This window comes from Jaculus jaculus, chromosome 6 (assembly GCF_020740685.1).
Source record: "Jaculus jaculus isolate mJacJac1 chromosome 6, mJacJac1.mat.Y.cur, whole genome shotgun sequence".
NCBI classification, from domain to species: Eukaryota; Metazoa; Chordata; class Mammalia; order Rodentia; family Dipodidae; genus Jaculus; species Jaculus jaculus.
Window position 1 is genome coordinate 29451155 of NC_059107.1, and position 14633 is coordinate 29465787.

The 14633-nt window shown below is 47.5% G+C and overlaps 1 protein-coding gene and 1 non-coding gene across 2 annotated transcripts; one reads left to right on the forward strand and one right to left on the reverse strand.

Moving 5' to 3' along the window:
* Nucleotides 1–1315: 1315 nt before the first annotated feature.
* Nucleotides 1316–10520, forward strand: Bod1 (biorientation of chromosomes in cell division 1). Its single transcript, XM_045152178.1, has 5 exons — nt 1316–1561; nt 1610–1765; nt 4742–4866; nt 8165–8361; nt 9255–10520. The coding sequence occupies exons 1-4, from the start codon at nt 1316–1318 to the stop codon at nt 8358–8360; spliced, it is 723 nt and encodes a 240-aa protein (XP_045008113.1). The 3' UTR covers nt 8361; nt 9255–10520.
* A 3742-nt stretch (nt 10521–14262) lies between these two features.
* On the reverse strand, nt 14263–14405 carry LOC123461928. Its single transcript, XR_006637973.1, has one exon. It is a non-coding gene; the product is annotated as a small nucleolar RNA SNORA15 (small nucleolar RNA).
* Nucleotides 14406–14633: the final 228 nt, after the last annotated feature.

The window sequence follows — 14633 nt, forward strand, 5'->3', positions numbered from 1 at the left end:
ACATGGTGTGTCCATTCTCTTCCTCTCTCTTTCTGCTGGCAAATAAATATTTTTTAAAAAATGAAAAAAACTAGGGTCTAGGTTTACTTATTGTATAAAGCCAGTAAGTCCCCAGGGTGTAGTATATCTTAGGTTAAACATGTAAGATTAGAACAGGAAGCTTGAGTTCAAATCCTATTTTTCTGCTTCGAAGTATATGATCAGGATAACACTCTTGAGTCTCCATCTGTAGAAAGTGCCTCTCAGCTGGCTGTGAAGTAGTATGTGGAAAATGCGGAAGGCATGCAACATCATGCCTAACATATTACAGCTACTGAATATTAATGTCTTATTAGATATATTGTTAATATCGGAGAGAAAGTCCACACATGCAAGAAAGACCTAAAGGCAACTTTTACTTGCTTTACTGTTATCCTCTAAAATACGCATTGCTGGGCTTGAGGGATGGCTTAGCAGTTTAGTTGCTTGCCTGCAATGCCAAAGGACCCAGGTTCGGTTCCCCAGGATCCATGTAAGCCAGATGCACAAGGTGACACATGTGCCTGGAGTTAAATAAATAAATAAATAAATGAAATACGCATTGCTATTAAAATCATAGGGGCACATACACAATCTTTAAATAGAAATACAACTAGCCCAGTGTTTCCCAAATTTCCTTGACCATATGATTCAAGCAAGAGGCCCTGGTGTTCACAGACACACACAGACAGACACACATACACACACACACACACACACACACACACACACACTCCCCCTCTCCCTCTCTCCCTCCCTCCCTCCCTCTCTCTCTCTCTTGCTCTTTCTCAAATAAAAGTGGAAATAAAAAAGCACACAATGTCTGGCATCGAACCAGAGATTCTGAATCACAGCATTGAAGAGATAAATCTGGTCATCTAAATTTTTCATCAGCTCTGTCCTCTCAAATAAAAATTTAGAAAAAAAAAACACACACACACAAAATGTCTGGCATCAAACCAGATATAATGAATCACAGTCTTGAAGGGATGAACCTGGTAATCTAAAGTTTTCATCAGCTCTGAGGATGATTTTTTTTTTATATATATACTAATGAGGTACTGCCGGCCTAGGTTGTGCTGATTTGACCAGGGCAGGAAAGCCAGGCCAGGTTAAAGGCGATCCCGAAGGCCTGAGCCTACAATGCCCATGCTGCCCCGCGCGAACTAGCGCGAGCGCGCCCCGGAGCCTGCCGGGAGTTGTAGTTCCCAGCGGTCACCTCCCCCCTCCCTGCGACTGCCCCCCTCCACTCTAGAAAAACGCCGGAGATGGCTTCAGGAAACCAATCCGTCCCACAATGCCAAAGCCCGCCGTGACGACATCAGGAGCGCGCCCGAAATCCAGCGACCGTTACCCGCCGCCCGTACCCCCGCGCCCCCTGCCTCCGCCGCTGTGTCGGTGGGGCCCCCCGCCTCGTCTCGGAGCCCCGGGCCTCGCGTCCGGGAGAAGCAGCAGCCGTGCTCGGCCGCGTCCGTCGCCGGCCCGGGGCGCAGGCATGGCGGACGGCGGCGGGGGCGCGGGGAGCGCCGGGGCGGCGGCGGCGGCGGGGGGCTCGGCGGGCGCCCCGGGCGCGGGCGGCGGCGGGGCGGGCGGCGGCGGGGCCGGGGGCGGCGGCGGGGGTCCCGTCAACCCGGCCTCGCTGCCGCCGGGCGACCCGCAGCTCATCGCCCTCATCGTGGAGCAGCTCAAGAGCCGCGGCCTGTTCGACAGCTTCCGCCGGGACTGCCTGGCCGACGTGGACACCAAGGTAGCCGAGCGGGGCCCGCGGGTTGCTTTCTTGCTGCCTTTCTTCTCTGACTCCCCCGCCCCTCCCCCAAAGCCTAGAATAAAACTCAAGGTTGCCGGGCGTGGGGGCGCGCGCCTTGAATCCCAGCACTCGGGAGGCAGAGGTAGGAGGATCGCCGTGAGTTCGAGGCCAGCCTGAGACTCCATAGTGAATTCCAGGCCAGCCTGGGCTAGAGTGAGACCCTATTTGAAACACAAAAAAGAAAAAGGCCCCGAGAGTCTCAACAGTGACGCATTGCGCCACTTGTGGCAGCACGAAGAACTTCCTGGGTGATGCCCATGTGGGTGGGTTCTGCTCTGGCCCTGCACATCCCCTTCCTACCTTGTGATTGGAGCCCGGTTGGTCCTCTGTTGAAGATGCCAGACGGATTTCACAGCCTACACCCAACCTTCTTCTCCTGTAGCCCTGCTCCCTCCGCAACGACACCACGCCCTAGTGTTTGGAAAGAACGGTAGACTAAGGCAGGTGGGTGTGCACGCACAGTTTCAGGATTCCCAACCAGCCTCTGTTCACAGCTGAGAAAGCAGTTTTCAACGAAGTGCATTGAATGCAGCCGGCAGCATATTCATCGTTGCTCCTTTTCTCCACCTCTCAGACTTTGCATGAAGTCAAACTAGGATAAGCGGTAGAAACAGAGCCCTTATTCCTTCATTGACCCTTTAACTTCTTGAACTGAAAGTGCTTTTATTGTCAGGGTTTGAGGCTTGGCAGTAATGTTCCTGCCCTTTTCCAGTAAACAGTTAAGTGGCTATTTTGAGTAAAAAAAGGGGGGGTATAGTATCAGGATGCATGGTTACTGCTGACAAACCTAAACCCAACTCCCTTAGGTACAGGTGGTATCATTTGTCTCATAGAACAAACTGCAGATCATAGGGATGTCCTTGGGAGCAGGATTTGCCCATGAGCAATGTGTCTTTCATCCCAGGACTGTCCTTCCAAAGCCCTCCTTTGGTTTCTGCCATCCATTGATTGCGTCCTCCTGGTTCTTCTCTTAGAAGGGACTTTTGGCTCTAACTCAGAAAGTCCCAGAGAGCTGGGTGTGGTGGCGCATGCCTTTAATCCCAGTACTCGGGAGGCAGAGGTAGGAGGATCGCTGAGAGTTCAAGGCCACCCTGAGACTACAGAGTGAATTCCAGGTCAGCCTGAACTAGAGCGAGACCCTACCTCAAAAAAAAAAAAAAAAAACAAGTCGCAGAGAATGTGTGTCTACACTTTCTCATGTTGCCTGGAGAGTGTGATGCCTACTGCCTCTCTGTGAAGAGAAGGTGGTTCCAGGGAAAGGAGTTGCTAGAAGGAGAATACTTGGGAATCTGAATTTTAAAATTTTTTTGTTCATTATTTATTTATTTATTTGAGAGCGACAGACATAGAGAGAAAGACAGATAGAGGGAGAGAGAGAATGGGCACGCCAGGGCTTCCAGCCTCTGCAAACGAACTCCAGACGCGTGCACCCCCTTGTGCATCTGGCTAACGTGGGACCTGGGGAACCGAGCCTCCAACCGGGGTCCTTAGGCTTCACAGGCAAGCGCTTAACTGCTAAGCCATCTCCCCAGCCCTTAAAATTTTTTTTTGTTTATTATTTACTTATTTATTTGAGAGTGAAAGGCAGAAAGAGAAAGAGGCAGAGAGAGAGAACAGGTGCATCAGGGCTTCCAGCCACTGCAATGAACTCCAGACGTGTGTGCCCCCTTGTATATCTGACTAACATGGGTCCTGGGGAATTGAGCCTCAAACTGGGGTCCTTAGGCTTCACAGGTAAGCGCATAACCACCAAGCCATCTCTCCAGCCCCAGAATTTTATTTCTCTTTCCTCAGCTCCCTGCCTTTTCACTTTCTGGTCTGGTAAGAGTCCACTCATAGAGTTAAGCCCTAATGAACTGGCTGTTTGGGCAGTCTTGTTTCCCTGACTGTTAGAAACCTTTACCTCATCTTGTTGGTATATAGTCAGTGATTATTCTAACTCTGTTAGGGCTGCAGATAACCGAAGCAGCTAATGTAAACAGGCTTCAGCTGGGTCCAGGGCTGTCAGCTGCCGACAGCCTGAGTTTGAGCCAGGACTCTAGGTTAGGGTTGGGCCAGCTGCACATGTGTGCATCTTACAGCATAGACCATACAGGTAGACTGTCATAACCTCCACATGTCCTCATACAAGGGTCAGAGCCAAGCAGGACAGACAGCACACCCATAGTTCAGGCCTTCTGTCACTGTCAAGTCACTTGCCAGAGCTCCACATTGTGCACTCAGAACCAGTGGGGTGAGAAAGTATTCTCTGTCCATAAGAGGGGGAGAGAAGGGACGTTTCATACTACCACACTTTGGAAAACCACCTGGGGCTCAGAACATGCATTCTTGTGTTCACCAGTAATTTTCTGGACTGTTTTCCTCCTGCTTGTCATTGGGTGTAGAATAGTGAAAAGCTTACAGTGCCTCCAGCCCATATATGGACAGGCTGATTGCTTCCCTATAGCCCCCTGGGTTCTTTGGGCTTCGGCTGAAGACTCAGTCAGGCTGAGGTCTGGGCGGCTCCTGTTCATGTCAACGGTGGCCCTCCCCCTCCGTGAGGTCAGTAAACAAGAACGTTTGCGCTTTACAGATGAGAGTTACTGAGGCTCGGGGTGAATTGTCAGGCAGGAGTAAGTGAAGGAACCTGCCCTGGAACATAGTTCCTTAGATGCAGAAGCAGTGCAGGTCTGTCCTCGGCCGTGACACAGTTCAGCTGTGATGGCGAGTTCTTTCTAAACCAAAAGGGCCAGGAGAATGCTGACATGCTTCCCTCAAAGACTTTTACAAGTTCATGGTACATTGTAAGCTCACTAGTCAGGCAGAAAGGTATTTTGATTGGAAAATATGTGTTTCTATCCAAACATTCTTCTGCATGGCTCATTCCAACAACTTTGCTCACATACTCTGGACTATGTCTTCTCTTGACTATTTCAGCCAGCCTATCAAAACCTGCGACAGAAAGTGGATAACTTTGTGTCAACACATCTGGACAAACAAGAATGGAATCCTGCAATGAACAAGAACCAGTTACGAAATGGTCTTCGGCAGAGTGTGCTTCAGTGAGTAAGCAAAAGTGACAGACACTGGGAGACAGCCGCTGCAGCTCTGAAGCCCCAAGGGCTGTCCTTCCGCACGCACAGTTGAGCCCGGTGGACACTGGGAGCATGTGTAGCAGTCTGCTCCCTCATCGGTCACTGTTGAGTCGGGTGGACACTGGGAGCATGTGTAGCAGTCTGCTCCCTCATCGGTCACTGTTGAGTCGGGTGGACACTGGGAGCAGGTGTAGCAGTCTGCTCCCGTATTGGTCAAGGCAGAGTTAGGCACAGTACTTCACTGAAATTCCTGCTGGCTCTTTAGGTGGAGGCTTGCAAGTGCTCATGGTCAGTGGGTGTCTGGCACATCTTCCCCATGGTGAGCCTTACTTTCTGTCCTTTGAGCTTTGTGTAGTCTGAGTGAATGTGAGCTTCATAGGAAGGTGCTGGTGCTGGGGTGTCGGGCTAGAGGCACTTGCGTTTTCTCATCTCAAGTGAATGTACATTCTCATTCTGTGTGTTTGTTCTTTGCCTCCTCTTAGGCTACCTCTGAAGTGTAGTGTCACCGTTCAGGAGGGCATTCTTTTAAGATGTCCCTCGCAATAATAGACTGAGCCATTGCTAGAAAAGGTGTTGCTCCTTTTTTTTTTTTTTTTTTTTTTGGTTTTTCAAGGTAGGGTCTCACTCTAGCCCAGGCTGACTGGAATTCACTATGTAGTCTCAGGATGGCCTCAAACTCACCGAGATCCTCCAACCTCTGCCTCCCCCCGCACCCCCCACCCCCGCCGAGTGCTGGGATTAAAGACACACACCACCACACCTGGCTAAGGTGCTGCTCTTGTAAGTGACCTTTCATTGTCACCAGTACTAGTGGAGATGGGCCTGGGTCTGAGGTGAGCGATTTCTCATTTTTGTTTTTTACCCCAGGGCTTATGTTCAGGACTTCTTACGGCACTCAAACATCCTTGGTAAAAGCTTGGCAAGCTTGCCAGCAGAGAAATATCAGGGTCATACAATGAGGAAAGGACAGTATTAAGAAGATAACTGGTGCACAATTCCAGTTATAAGCGTGCTGCAGTTCCTGAGACGGAGCTTCGTGGTGGCTGAAGTAGGAGGCACTGTCACGTGCTGGTAGCACAGGGGCCTCGGTGTCGTCATCACGGTGCTGCTTACACGAAGCACCTCGTATGACAAAGGTGTGCTGTGCTGTGGTGCTGAGGTGTCCCCCACAAGTACAGGTGCTGGAGGCTGGGGCCTCTGTGGCAGCGTGGAGGTGGTGGAACCTCTGGAGACTTCACCCCGTGGGTGGGTTAATGCTGTCCTGCAGGTCTCAAGGCTCTGCATTAGTCTTGAGAATCAGTTGGAGTTCAGCCAGATGTGGTGACTCCCACCTACCCCAGCCACTGCGGAAGCTTGTGACGGGAAGATGAGGGGTTGCGGGGGAGGGGAAGCCAAGCCAGCCTCATTTACATAGTGAGGGCCTGTCTCAAAAAAAAAGCCAAAAGAAAAAGTGAGTTCAGCCTTTGTTGCCCTGTCATCTCTTTGCATGTGTGTGTTCTCTTGTGGGGATGAAGTTAAGAGCTCCCACCGGACTCTGGCCTTGCGCCTGCAGACTTCCAAGGCAGAGTGAATCGTCACTCTTCTTTGGCTATTACCCAGCATCCCTTGAGTAACCAGAACTGACTCTTAACAGGTGAACAGCAGGCTATCCACGCAGTGTCAGTGCAGGCCTATGTGAAATAAGCTCTGAGTTCCAATGCCATTTCCCTAGTGTGATATTATACTGTGTTAGGCAAGGTGCTAACATCAGGACTATCTGGGCCTCTCTGTTTATTTTCTTGCAATTTCCTATGAATATACAGTGATTTCAAAATGAAAAAAGTTTTTAAAAAGAAAGGAACTTTTGCTAAAAAGCTGGCACTTGTGGAATGGCTTATGGCTGCTGAAACCTGATGGTTTTTAAATAAAGGAAGGTGACTGGCCCAGGTGCCAGCTCCCGTGTGTTAGGGAAGCATGATGATACTGAAGCTGTCCCTGCCTGGCATAGTCAAATTCTTGCCAGCGTCTTTCACTTTCTCTACGAGCAGACCGTGACAATGACATCTTTGAGTAAGAAGGGGACAGTAGCCTCCCCTTTATTGAGCAACTAATTAATCCCGACTTAATCCTGACATGTGTCACCACTAATCCTCACACAAATATCCTGTGTTAACAGTTGAAATAACAATCAGCCTTGTTTGCCCCATCTTCTAAAGCCTGGACCAACACAGTAAGAGAATAGGTGAAAACATTGAACGCTTCGTAACCTCTGGAAGTTTCCCTCAAAGTAAGATAGCTGCTCATATCTGTTTATTACCGAAATGAACACTGATGCCCTTCTCCAGGTATGTGCATGGCACTTTGTTTACATACTTAGGTAACAAATATAGCAAGAAAGCACACAACTCAGCACCATAAACAGTAACAGATAGTATTCCTTCACCCTCCAACATGCCCAGCCTGGTCACTGCCTTCCTCTACATGTGTGCATGCATGTGTGTGTGTTGTAATTCTGTTTGTTTATTTGAGGCAGACAGATGCCACTATGATTTTAATAGCAATGCTTATTTCATTTATTTATTTAACTCCAGGCATATGTGCCACCTCGTGCATCTGGCTTACGTGGGTCCTGGGAAATCAAACCTGGATCCTTTGGCATTGCAGGCAAGCACCTTAGCTGCTAAGCCATTCCTCCAGCCCCTCTTTTTGTTGTTTTGAGACAGGGTCTCACTATAGGCTGATCTAGAACTCACTGTGTAGCTCAAGCTGGCTTCAAATTCATGGCATTCTTCTTATCTCAGCCTCCTGAGTGCTGGGATTGAATGTGTGAGCCACCACACCCAGCCCTTTACTTTTTGTCTTTTTGAGGTAGAGTCTTGCTCTAGACCGGTGAGCAGAACTATGGCCAGTAGAGCCATCTAGCTTCATTCTACGTACCTCACCCTCTTGTTGCGTCCTAGTTGCTGCCTTGGTCCACTGGAGCTGTGCTAATGGAGTCCCATGGACTAGGTGGCTTAGCAACAGCAGAAGCCTCTCTCATGGTTCTGGAGGCTAGAGTGTTGGCTTGTTTTCATTGGTTCCTTTGTCCAAGGTTGAGACTCACTTAGGAATGAGGTGGCTCTCTGCTGGGAATCCTCTCACAAGTGAAAATAAAATAGCCTGAGCTAAATGAGTTGTCTTTTGAAAGAGCCTTCTAGAAGGGCACTAGATGGATCTTTCCTGGCCTCTCATGTGGGACCCGGGACTTGTGGGAGCTGAGTAACAGTGGTCTGTTTGGTCTCCACAGGTCAGGCATGCTGGAAGCAGGTGTGGACAGGATTATCTCTCAGGTGGTGGATCCAAAGCTGAACCACATTTTCCGGCCTCAGATTGAGCGAGCAATTCATGAGTTCCTGGCGGCCAAGAAGAAGGAAGTGGTGCCAGCACCACCTCCAGAGCCCGAGAGCCAGGACCCTTCCGCTCCGTCCCAGGATGCCTCCTAAGGTTTGGAACTCCATCTTTGCTCCAGGAGCAATCGTCTCTGCCTTAGGAATTGTATGATGGGTAGAAGGGAATCATATCTCATGTCTGTTGGGGAAAGTGCTTACTGCAGGTGGCCCTCGTGTCCAGCATGAGCGTTTCTCACTGACTCCCAGTTAGTAGCACTGTACTGTGTTGGAGTGTGATTTTTTTTTTTTTTTTCCTTCTGTGCTACAAGAACCAAACATTCAAATTTTGAGTGGATGCTTTGTTAGAAACTGCAGTCCCTAGTATGCAGGAGAAAGTCAAGTGGAAGTCTCCCCCAACCCCTTCTGAAATTGCTTAAATGAGGCACCGTCCTGGTCAAGGTTAACCAAGCATTGTCCTCAGGCGGTATCCTGAGTGGGAGTGCTTCTGCCAGGAACTCGTGCATTTCTAATGTTGTAGGGCCTACAGTTTACCCATGTTTGTATTTGTATTAGATTTGGATCTCAATTTTACCATGAAAATCAGCTGTCAATGCACAAATGAATGCCTTGCAGTTTGGGGCAGATATTGTTATGAGCAGCAGACCTTCATACCTGCCATTGTTAGCCACCCTTGGGAGGTGTCCTGTCTCCTTATTCTCTTGAGATTCAAGGTGTTCGTTACTAGAGTATCAGGTAGGGAGTGAACTGCCTTTCAGACATTAGTGATTGGTGTTGCTCTTAAGCATTGGCTGCTGTGGAACACTCACCAAGGGTTGGTTGTCCTTTTATATTTCTTAGGAGAGGGCCTTGAGTCCATGTGAAGTATAAAACATTCAACTTACATCTTTATCATTTCATTTAGAATTTCTTTAGAAGCATGTAATGAGTGAATTCATCTCTTATTGAAAATAGTATTTTGACATGACAATCTTCTTTTCTTGTTCCTAGAATATGCTAGACACCTTTGGAAATCATCATTAATGAAAAACAACAAGAAATGGATTCCTGTTTCAAACAATTGCAACTTTGGTAGACCAGGGTCACTGCTGTCAAGATTTGAGCCTTGACTGAGGGGCAGTGTCCAGATTAATTGGGGAGCAAGTGTGGACAGGTGTCTGCACCTGTGCCTTCATTTGCCCAGCTTGTCCAAGGGTGTGTCACCCAGGAGACACTACAGAGTTCTCAACACTACTGCCACCTAGGCTGTCCTGAAACAAGCCTTTCTACTTGAACTTGGACCCGCCTGTGGGTGTTAACATTGGTGCTGTGCCGCAGGCAAAGCTATACTGACATTTCGTAGTCTCAAAGGGAACTTGTAAGAACAAGGATTGTAAAGGTCAGTGGGTGGGGCTATTTGACAGTGCTTTTGATATTGTAGTTACAAACTGGAACATACAAGCAGTTAGCATCAGAGAGCCTTAATGCTGCTGTGGCCTTGGACCTGGGTCTTGTAGCCAGTTTCCTGGCCCTTGCCAGAGGCGGCAGAACATGGAGCGGAGAGTGAACGAGAAGCTCCAGCATGAGGTGCCGGGAAACCCTGGCGGCCTCTGTCCCGGCTCTTCCCGCTCGTGCAGCTCGTCTCATGTTTGTGTTTGCTCGGCCAGCAAATGGTCAATGTGTTTTATACTAAAGTCACCTGCTACTCTTTCTTTAAAGCTCCAGTGGAGCCTGAATCTCCGGTTTGGGCTTGATCTTGTTCCTCTGCCTGCATGTTAATTCTGTGCACAACAGTGACTTCACGGAGTCCAGGAGATGCAGCCGGAGGCCAGAACTGTCTTTCTCCTTGAACTCTCAGACACTGGAGACACTGGCTCAATAAGGTGCTACATTTTTTGGTGGTTCTCAGCCCTGAGTGTACAGAAGAGGCTCCTGCGCATCTGGGGAAATGTATGTCGTAATTCAGAAACTCTGGGTGGTAACTGGAGAATTGGCATCTCTGACAAGTTCCCAGCCATGCCCCAGCGAGAAGGAGAATCTGTTCTGCCAAGAGCTTCCTGCTCTCTGTAGCTGTGTCCTGGCTCTGGGAATGAGAGAGACCCCAGGGTCATTTTCAGTTGTGAACCAGGCTTTGGGAACCTGGGCTCATGGATTGTTTATTCTGTTTGTTTTGGTCAGAATGAGTCTCAAAAGTAGATTTCCCTGGCTGATTCTACTCAGCAGCATGGGCCAGAGGCCACACACAGTTGGTTTTTGAGATTAAATTTTCAGATGAAATCAAATGTGTATTTCTTGGCTTCCTTGCTCAAACCTCACTGGGTTTAAAGCTTGCTCTCTTTTTCACTAAGTCATTTTTAGCCAAAAGGCTTTTGGGAGCCTCGTGTCTTTCTAGGTGGTTATCACACGGGCCTTCGTCACTAGCATTTTCTCCTTTGCTTCATGCTGGGCAGGTCCTACCTAAGTCAGTGAACTTAAAGGCCCTGGAAGATCTGGGCTGCCTCTTTGGTTTCTGCTTCCAAAATGAAAGGTGCCAAGTCTAGTCAGTAGTAACTACTATGTAATGTTCCCTTTCCACCTTACAGTCTCTTGTGCCCCTAAGTCCATGAGGCACATGATGTGCCCCAAGTTACTGCTGCATAGAAGGTACATCCACACCGTTTATGTAGGCTCATATGCGTTGCAGCACCAGTCACCCCATGATGTCTGATTTTCCCATTAGCTGACACATCAGGTCTGCTCTTACTGCTTTATTTAAATTACTCCTTTTGGGTTGCTTTGTGTTTTTTTTTTTTTTTTTAAGAATTGTGTCAGGGCCTCAGCCACCGATATTGAATTTCAGGCACTTGCGCCACCTAGTGGGCATGTGTGACCTTGCCCCTTGTCCTCAGTTCTGTGCCTCTGGCTTAGGTAGGATATGGAGAGTCAAGCATGGTTTCTTAGGCTTCATAGGCAAGCACCTTAACCGGTAAGCCATCTCTCAAGCCCCCATTTTGTGTTTTTGAGACAGTCCCATGTAGCCCAGTCTAGCTGTGAACTTGCTACATAGCCAAGGAGATACTTCAACTCCTGATCTTCCTGTCTACCTCTGTGGTACTGGGGTTACAGGTGTGGGCCACTATGCCCAGTTAAATTTTTAATTTTGAAAACAATGTTGAGATGTGGTTTTTTTGTTTATTTTTTATTTATTTGAGAGACAGAGGGAGAAAGAGGCAGAGAGAGAGAGAGAAAATGGGTACGCCAGGGCTTCCAGCCACTGCAAACAAACTCCAGACACATATGCCCCCTTGTGCATCTGGCTGACATGGGTCCTGGGAAATCGAGCCTCGAACTAGGGTCATTAGGCTTCATGGGCAAGTGCTTAACCACTAAGCTATCTCTCCAGCCCAAGATGTGATTTTTTTTTTTTTTTTAAATATCAAGACTATCTGAATATTGCTAGTATTTAGCCAAAGGATGTACAGTACCACAGTCAGGACTGTTTACTTGACCAGTATGGCTCCTGCCTTCATTTCTGGCCGTGTGCTCTTCAGACACCTTTGGTAAGTTTGTCTTTGCTGTTGAACTTTCATTTGAACTCTTGGTCATTAGGTTCAGTTTGTTTTGATTTTGCCTTTTGGTTTAATAGTCTTTACATTCTAAATGTATAAACACAACATTTAGAAGCGTATCAGACAGTATGTTCTGCCATCAGACTCTGGTAGTGGTCAAGGTGGACATGGCCTTCCACTTAGGGCTGCATTTCACTGACTTTCCCTGAGCTGAGGAAAATGATGTTTCAGATGTCAGAATGCCACTGAGCAGAAAGGAGGATAAAGAGAATTGATTGAATCAGTAAATGGAGAGCTAAGCATAGCAGAGCACTGACGAGGGGAAGTGGAAGGCCTCCAGTGATTTGATCAGCTATCTGCCGATTGATGAATTGGTTAATCACTTAATGCATCAGTGGTCCTGGGACAGACCCACACCTGCTGCAGGAAGTCCATGGACCCATGAGATGTTTTGCAACAGCCAGCCACCTCATTGGGATTCCCACACATGTAGCTTCAACCCCTGGGTGAGAAATACTCAGAAAATGCTTCTGGTAAAAAGAATCATTGGGGGCCAGAGAGATTGCTCAGTGGTTAAGGCACTTGTCTGCAAACTTAATGATCTGGGTTCAATTCCCCAGTAGCCACATAAAGTCAGATGTACAAGGTGGTGTATGCATGTGGAGTTTGTTTGCAGTAGTTGGAGGCCCCGGTGTCCCATTCTCCCTCCATCCCTTCCCTTCTCTCAAATAAAAATACTTTTTTGAAAACTAACCATCTTAATATTGTTAGGATTCTTCAAACAGTAAAGCCTAACAACTATTTACCCAGCGTTTACATTTCACAAGACATCTAGAGATGATTTTAATATATGTGGGAGATTGCATAGACTTGGTACATTTTCTGTAAGTCTTGAACAGCCTCATATTTTTGTATCCATGGGGTATCCTAGAACCAAGCTCCCTCAGATATCAAGGGACAGCTGTACCCTTTCCCCCCTCCTTATCTGAACATCTCTCAGTTCATTGCTAGTTCCTGGCAACCATGCCAACAGGTTCAACACTCAACCAGAAAGGGCCTGCTGAGCTTCTTGACAGAGCCAGCTGCTCTAGCCACCACAGCCACAGGCCACCAATGGACTTGGTGTGCACCATTCCACGTGGCTCCATGGGCTGTCAACCCTCCTCTGACCCACGCCCTATCCAGGAGCGCCTGTGATGACAGCCATGAGAAGCTTCCTCTCTGTCCTTGGAGCCTGGGAACAAGCCTGGCTCTAAGTTTGCTGAATGGGGAGCACAGGGCAGGGGCTGGGAGCTTGGTTCAACGCCCAACAAGGTTCCTGTAGTCCCAGGACAGGATGTTTCACCCCAGTTGAGACTTTCCCTTGCAGGGTGGTGGCAGAGCTAGAAGTGAGAAGCAAATAGAGGCATGTTGCCAGGTCAAAGAGCAAACTTGGGAGACACGACCTCTAACTGAAAGCTACTTATGGGTGAGACAAAGACATTTGTATCAATATTTTTGTAGTAGACATCAAAACAATAAACACATCAAAAAAACTTAAGAGCTACTGTGGTTTGAATGTGCCCCATGAGTTAAGTTTTTCATATACAATACACAGTATTGGGAGACAAGACCTTTAAGAGGTGCTGAAGTCATAAGGGCTGTAACTTCAGGAATGGACTAGTGTCATTTTCTGGAGTGGGTTCATTTTCACAAGACTTGGTTATAAAAGCAAGTATTTTGGGGTGTGTGTGTAGAGATTTAGCTCACTGGCAGAGCATTTGCCTAGCAAGTGCTAGGACCTGGGCTTGAATCCCTTATTTATATTTAAACATTTTTATTTGCATGTGTGCATGAACACACATACACACACCAGAGTCTTTTGCTGCTGAACACAAACTGCATGCATGTACCACTTTGCATCTGGCTTTATGTGGGTGCTGGGGACTCAAAACAGACCAGCAAGCTTTGCAAATAAGTGCCTTTAACCACTGAGTTATTTCCCTGCCCCCCATCCCCAGAACTTTAAATAAACAAGCTAATAAGAGCAAGCTTAGCCTACTCATATGCTTATTATTCATCCTTCTGACTTCTACGGACAATTCACAAAAGGGCCTCTGCCTGACGCCAGCCCTTAACTTGGGCTTCCTAGCCTCTGAAAGCGGAAGGAGTAAATCTTTGCTCTTTACCAAGACTAGAGTATTCTGTGCTTTCCTGTGATAGCAACACAAAATGACTCCATCTAGAGATACTGCTAAAAGACAACTGATCATATTTGAATGAGGCTTGTAGATATAATATTCCATCCATGTCATTTTTTCCCCCTGATTTTGGATGAGAATATTCCTGTTCTTAAGAAATGCCCACTGAACAATTTACAGGTAAAGGGGCTTCATGTACCAAATATCCCTGGTTACTAAAATAGAATATATTTAGAGAGAGCATAGGAATGGGAAAGCAAATGAGGGAAAATACTAATGCTTTAAAAAAAATAGTGTACTTTCTTTTAATGAATGATGTCACACCATTTAAAAAACCCAAGTATATCATCATCCATTTTAAAAGGAAGACTTGGCTTTTGCATGGTGTGTAGCTGTGTAAATTACTGATGAAAGAACACAGGATTCAGCAGTGTGGGGGCAGGGGCTGCTTGTCGGTGCAACTTTTCCCTAGGCTTGAAACAATGTCATCATAAAGGCTTCTGAGCAGCTTTAATGTCTGTGGCATGTTCTTATGTTATCGCAGACATGTTCACTAGCGTGTTCAAAGGTTTCCACAATAAAATAGGCTCAGAAAGTGAACACCTCTTATGAACTACACAATGTCCTAAAGAAGAGAGTGACGAGGGTCTACATGATCAAAA